The sequence below is a fragment of the Branchiostoma lanceolatum genome, chromosome 5 (genome assembly GCF_035083965.1).
Source record: "Branchiostoma lanceolatum isolate klBraLanc5 chromosome 5, klBraLanc5.hap2, whole genome shotgun sequence".
Classification (NCBI taxonomy): Eukaryota; Metazoa; Chordata; class Leptocardii; order Amphioxiformes; family Branchiostomatidae; genus Branchiostoma; species Branchiostoma lanceolatum.
The window spans coordinates 21,503,396-21,510,336 of record NC_089726.1 but is presented as its reverse complement, the minus strand read 5'-3'; the positions used below and the strand labels follow the sequence as shown (position 1 = coordinate 21,510,336).

Here is a 6,941-nt window from a genome sequence, read left to right as displayed (position 1 = left end):
CCTCGTAATTCTATATAACGGAGGGTGCTGCAACTTCGGACGTAAATTTACGAGTCTGACATCGTATTGCATCAGTGTCGGTTATCTGAAAAGTGTTGCGTTTTAATAGATAATGATTGAGGGTAGCAGTGTTTTGGGAATTTTCTGTTGTCGAAATGATTTTACATCATCCGTGCACGAATTACACCATGGATCCCAGTCGGTAAAACCAGAAAAATGTTGTTATGACCATAACGTTCCATATTGTTCCATTCTAGACAGGGTATCCTAACTTCGGCATACAAACATTATAGCCGGTCTTTGATTGCTCTGGACGATTTTAAGTAAACAGAGGGAATAGTTCCGTGCTAACTTACTTCAACTTCCCTCTGGTAAATAATTTTTGGCCGTGCGTAAATTTCCGCCGATGCGAGGCGCGCTGTACCTTAGCTACTGTTTACGCCTCTTGCTGCATTCTAAGCCATGTCAAAGGTGACGGTCCGTTGTTTGGCATGCCAATTACGACAAATGCTTTGTTTCATGCGAATGACTCCTATGACTGAAGAAACATAGGGCCACACATTCGCCGCAAGTGCGTCTTGGAGCTGGGGGCGAACATGGTGCACACCGGAAACTGATATGGTGACCTCTGCACTCTGCAAAACACCGCGTGTGAACCCAAAGTGCGCTAAAAATCATCCCTGTTCTAGTTCAAAGGCTTGCAAGGCAATAACATCAATCTTTATCTTCGAGTCATTTTTAAGCCATCTATCATTATATCTGTTGGAATGATAGCAGTCACAGCGGAATGGTACGATTTACTGTAAGCTACACCAACATGAAATGTTCGCTGCTGTCTTTGAGGCAACGACACTGCAATGAAGGGGTGCGTGTGAGCTTGTTACCATCGTGACGCCTAAAGTTCGGATCCATTTCTTTGTCCCAAAAATAAAAGCTTAAAAGATTTTATAACATGATATGATGCATCTTAATATGTTTGCACTTAGAGTGAAGTGAAAGACAGTATCCGTTTCAAATCATGACACCCACGTAGGGGACTAGTATCGTCGTCGAGATATGGTTTACCGCGCATATGGATGTGTGCACTTTTACATTACAGGGGCGGGCGGTTTTACAAACGCATTTCTTTTAAAATTCGCCGAAGCTACGTGTTAATATATTCATAACCACGAGCATTAAATGATGAAAATCTTAATCTTTTTCACATTAGACTATAATGCTCTGTAAAATATTAGGTAAAGCAAAGTTTTCAAGTGGGACAGTCCAGTTATTTGCCCGCCAACTTGGCATTACACGTTCAGTGACCAAGGTCAGGAGGGGTGACGGAAACGTTTCACTGTGGATTAAATCAACGGTAATGTTTTGAGATCAGAGATCATCAGAATGGTAAGTACGTATTTATTTATTTTCTGAAATAGATACGTGATTTACGACACAGAAGCAAGAACTTGGCGACCTGTCCTAGCGATGAACAGTAATACTTAACCCCAGTCTTGTTGCGAACCTAACGTTTGACATTCACCTCTCGTTTCATCCATAGAAGCTGACTCTTCAAACCTTTCATCATCGGTTCAATGCCGAGAAAATATTGGAGGCGCCCTCATTGACAGTGAAACTGCGAATCAAGACGTACCATCGTCCGGGGGCACCGAAAGCAGGGTTGATGTCATATGCTAGCATCGGTGGAGGAGCCTGGATGGAGGTTGGCTGGATTAGAGAGAAGGACATCGCCGAGGTCGACCAGGCATACGGCCGGGGAGGGGTGGAAGACCGGGGAGTCCGCCTTGACGAAGTTTACCAAAAGAAAGGCTACGTCGTAGTTAAGATTGAGATCCTGTAACTTTTTTCATTTTCCGTGCCACAGAGCTTTAGGGGCAATGAAATATAATGAACAGCGATATGTGTACTAGTAGTAAAACAAGGTAAAGATGTTTGTTAAGAAATTCTTGTCTTCTTAATGTATTCAAATATATCTTCGACTTTAGAAGACCAGTTAAGTTAACAACAACACAGAGTTGTAACAACGTGGCATTGTGCTACTTGATGTGAACTGTATCAGACAAAACATTACAGTGCTTTACAACGAGCCTTGTTTTCTGGTGAACTGAGGTAAATGTGAAAGGCGAAGAATATTGTGTTGCAGTTTCAGACAGATTCTAAAATAGTATATTTACAGGTGACAAAGTTTATATTATGTGATTTTTTGTATTGTTGTCTCCTGGTAAAGAACTACCCAGCAGTGACCAAGAAAACTTACTCACATACATACTAAGCCAGGCAGGTTACAAATTAATTCAAGGTAGCTACACCTGGTCAACGCTCAAATGTTACTATATACAACTTTTTGATTAATACACAGAGATGTAAGTTTAAAGCTCTGTCTGTTATCACTGGTCTGTTATACAAAGTCTTATTTTGAAGGATAACCTATCTAAGACCTGACACCCCTTTAGAATCTTCAATGGTCCAAAGACATAGTAAATAGCATAGACATGTTACATGGAAACAAGTTTCTATTAGTTATTACTGGCAAGTAATTTTTGACACATGTACATGTACAAAAAGGACATATAAAACACCTCACAGAAAGCCCCAAATGGTAAAATTCATACAGTACAGTGGGTTTCTGGTCGGAACTAGGATTAACAATAACCTCCTTGACATTACATGCCTACTCGTACAATTTCGTCAGTTTTACCACACTTACAACAACTAATCATAGTCGATCGTAGCACTCTACTCATTTTTTGATCCTTCTCCGCTTCGAGGGGTTTTCTGCATTTTCTTTCTTGTCGTCTTCTCCTTCCCTCATCCTCTTCGTTCCTTCTTTCTCTCTCCGCTTTTCTTCCTTCTCCATTTCTTTTGCTTCCTTGTCTTTTGTGCTTCTTCTCTTTTTTCTTCTCTGTCTTCTTCTTTCGCTCCTCCGCCTCAGCCTTTTTCTTCTCTGCCTTCTCCTTTCGCTCCTCCTCCTCGGCCTTTTTCATCTCTGCCTTCTTCTTTCGCTCTTCTCCCTTTGCTTTTTTCTGTTTCTCTTCCTCCTCTTTCTTCTTAAGATCATTAATGACGTCTTCATGGGTCAACACCCGGGCCACCAGCTTTTTTCGTCTCGTCTGTTTTGCAACACTTGTAACGGTCCTCAAGATGCTCCGTAGATGCGGAGGGACTAAACTATTGACAACCGGATTGTCAAATGTGTTCCCACACGACGTGCACACTGGTTGGTGGGGGGCCTGTGAGGTCGAAACTGTAGAGGTCGATGGTCCCGCCTCACTTGAAGTCGACGGTCCCGCCTCAGAGCCGGTCGAGGAGGTCATATTCATCCAAACCTTGTCCAGGGCCTTCGGATTAAACGGAAGTACCCCGGTTTTGGCAAAGCTTGCCTTGATGTTGTCTGCTGTGAAAGAGTCGTCTTGAACAGAACTGTATATTCTTGCGAAGTTGCTCTTCTTCACTTGGAAGGAATGGCTTGCGACCTGCAAGGCTTCCAACGTTTTGGACCATTTGGCCTTCAGAGAGGAAAATACAGTTGCATCCAGGGGTTGAGTGCATTGGGAAGTGTGAGGTGGTAGTCCGTAAATAATGATGTCTTGGGCGAGGGCAGCTTCGAGAACATTAAGAGACAGATGGTCCGTGTGTTGATCAAGTAGGAGTAGTATAGGTCGGGACTGATGACAATGTGGGACGAAGATTTTGAAAAACCAGTCTTGGAATAGCTCTCTATTAATAAAACCTGAGGCAGAGTGGGCGTACACGGCCCCGGGCGGTCCACCCTCGCTAAACCTCCCTGAAGGTAAATTCTTGTCGTAGATTACCATTGGAGGGAGGACCGCCCCTGCGGCGGAAACGCATGCCATGACGGTGACGTGGTCTCTGCCACCTGACCTGATGGCGGGGGCCCGCTTTGATGCCGTCGGCACTACGACGCGTGACCGCCTGGCGTCAAGCTCCATCCCGGTTTCGTCTGCATTATATACTAAGAAGGGGCGCTGGTGAAGGCTGTGCTTTGTCAACAGCTCATCTAGCTTGGCAAAGTGATTACTGAAAGTGTTAGGATTGGACATTGCTGCGCGTGCCCTGTCCAGACGATCAGGAGACCTCAGCGATATCTGTGGGTGCCGCAAACGGAACCCACTCCACCATCTCTTACCGGGTGTTTTCCCGCCAAACCGTGGATCTTCTCCCCTCTTTTTGCTGCTTTCTTTATCGATCTCCTTCGCCAGCACCTTCATTACACCAGCAGTAAGGGGAAAACCTTTACCTGCCATGTACATGCTGTATCGAACGAGGGTCTCCTCGTCCTCCGGCTCCAATTTTGTTCTTCTTCCGACCTTGTCTCCGTGTCTCTCCTTAAATCTATCATCTAGAGTACTTCTTGGCAAATTGTATGCCTTTGAAGCGGCATAAACAGACTTTTGCTCCAGTCGTACTTCGCGTAAAGCGTTTTGTACGTCGTCCTCGACCCATTCACGGTAACGTCGGCTCGGACGAGACTCGGACATCTATAAATAATGCGAGATTGTACATGTGTTATCATTTTGATACTTTATTATTTAATGTCCTTTTATCGTTTCCACCGAACTTCACAGCTATACCGCAACGATACTTAGTATATATACTTGGGACAAATTACTGATTAACAAGTGGTTTTCACGGTTTTTGGTCGTCAGACCATAATTATATCTTATCATACTTCGACCAGTACAAGGCCAAGGACCGATTTCAATAGACTTGACCCTAAACCCATCATGATTTGTCCACTCATCATGTCATGATGTTTGACAACAGTTTCATGTCATCAGCTGACCACAAATAAACGATTTATTGCATCTCCTGACATCTACAAGTTGTGGTGAAGGTTCTAGGGAAGGTATCAATCAATTATACGCAAGATATATGTGTCGTTTAAGTATACTAGTGCCCATTACATCAATGCCCTTATTGACCTTGATTACGTTCGATTTTTCTTGCCTAAGTCTACTAGCGTGTTTGCGCTTATTTTTGCCCGTTCCACCTCAAAGAATAACTCCAACATATTTTAAGCAATCGTCACTTACCCTCACACCACCTAGCGATCTTCACTCAAAGCTCAGGTTCATCATACGTGATCCTCGCTGCCATATCAAATGTCGACGATCGATTTCGAACAGGACCATGGGAATGATCATGACGTAAAGGCTGGGAGGGCGTTCGGTTCCGCGGAGTAGTTGTGTTTACAGGTCAGTTTCTTTGACAAATAAACTCACAGAGACTCAATTGTTTTGTGTTTTGTACAGCTTTAATTCTTGTGTATAAATGTGTGTTGTGTGTTTGGTGAATGGCATTGTAGTTTTTGTTTGAGAGCCGCCGTTAGCCGTGACCTTTCGTATAGCGTGGCCATGATAGCGCCCAGATTCCAACTCAGAGACGAAATGATCGTTAACTTTGCTAGAATCAGCGTTGCAATAATGAAACACCTCTATGCACAGTCTCATGTGCTTCGTGATTTTATTCAGCACCATGGATGAATACAAATATGACTCACTTCTGCATAACGAAGCAATTGAAAATTATACCGAAGTTGGGGGTATGCCGAAGTTGTAGCACCCTCCGTTATGAGGACAGGGAGCATTTCATAACGGTCAATAAGATTATCTATTTGCAATACTAGAACGCACATTCGGTTTATACTTTCCAGCTCGTTGAAAGAACATGCACTTTGATATAATATTCATATAGGTTGTCTTTTGGCATACTTCAGTTTGACGCATGCAAACTTTATACATAAGAGCACCATTGTTCACATCTTTACAGTCTATATGTAATGAAGACCTGGATGCCTTAAGTGTGCGTACCTCGGAAAGTACTGTTGCTGCACTAGCATATCTCTTTAAATTCAGCATTTTTTCTCATTTGGCGCTATTGTGGTAGTGGACGTTAATCAACTTTGTTTTCCCCAAAACGTCTGAAGGGTCCCTTTTGAGGATTACGGAAATTTAAACCAAAATATAAGAAGTGGTATTGTCATGTTGATCTACACGAATAAAGATTGAAGTGATATGTGTGTTCAAAAATCCGTATACCTACCCTCCATATGGCTGTGAATAATCTGTATGCCATATCTCCCTCACACCTAAATATTACTGTGCGGAAAGAAAATAGTGCTTTTCGCAAGTTCATGCAAACTAGTTTCGAAAAATACCGATGACTCTTTAATAAAAAAAATAAAAATTAGTACGCCTGAAAAGTATAATTGCCATTATAATCAATCTGATATTTGGTATTGAACGGAGTTGTTCTGCGGATGGATACAAATGATCGTTGTGCTATGAGTCAGACTCAGCCAGCTTGCCAGAGTGTGTGGATTTCGAGCTCATGCGACGTCTGCCATTTTGGCGCGCTTTTGGCTTCGTTTTTGCGAATTGGTTAATCTTGAGATTTCCTAAGGTGTTGCTGAGTCAGTGTTGGTGAGAAAAACTGGTCTGGTAACCGTCGGCATTCTCTTTCGTGTTGTAGATGGCTTGTAGTTGTACGGGAGCCAGCGCACCCCCCACCCTCTCCTGGATATCGTATGTCGCTGTTTCCCGCCATTCTAATGTTGTTTGGGTCATCATGTCACCGCGGCTTTCGACATGTTTTGTTTTAGTTTGAATGAATGGACTTCCTTTGATTTTCCTGTCACGTCGTCAAGGTGACCACATTTTGAAAGATAGATAAGAGTGTTAATTCATATTGTAACAGTCTGTATTTCTGGATGACCGAGTGTGACTGAACAAAAATCCACTCCTTATCTATGGCGTATCATGGTTTCACAGTTTCCCGCCAGTGTGTACCTAATGAGCGGGTGGTGGTGGTGTTGGATTGCGGAGATGTGCGCGCAATGGGCTGACAGTGGACATGATTTCATGGATGTTTCCCTCATTCACTGAATTTGTTTGTAAAGGGGATGGACAGAAGTAGTCTTG

The 6,941-nt window shown here is 43.2% G+C and overlaps 1 protein-coding gene across 1 annotated transcript; it reads right to left on the bottom strand.

Moving 5' to 3' along the window:
- Positions 1-2,663: 2,663 nt before the first annotated feature.
- On the bottom strand, positions 2,664-4,499 carry LOC136435968 (uncharacterized). Its single transcript, XM_066429677.1, has one exon. It carries the CDS (start codon positions 4,497-4,499, stop codon positions 2,664-2,666), a length of 1,836 nt encoding a protein of 611 aa, XP_066285774.1.
- Between the last annotated feature and the right edge of the window lie 2,442 nt (positions 4,500-6,941).

Excerpts from the sequence above, each read along its gene's own strand:
- LOC136435968 (XM_066429677.1), bottom strand. The coding sequence starts at position 4,499 with ATGTCCGAGTCTCGTCCGAGCCGACGTTACCGTGAATGGGTCGAGGAC.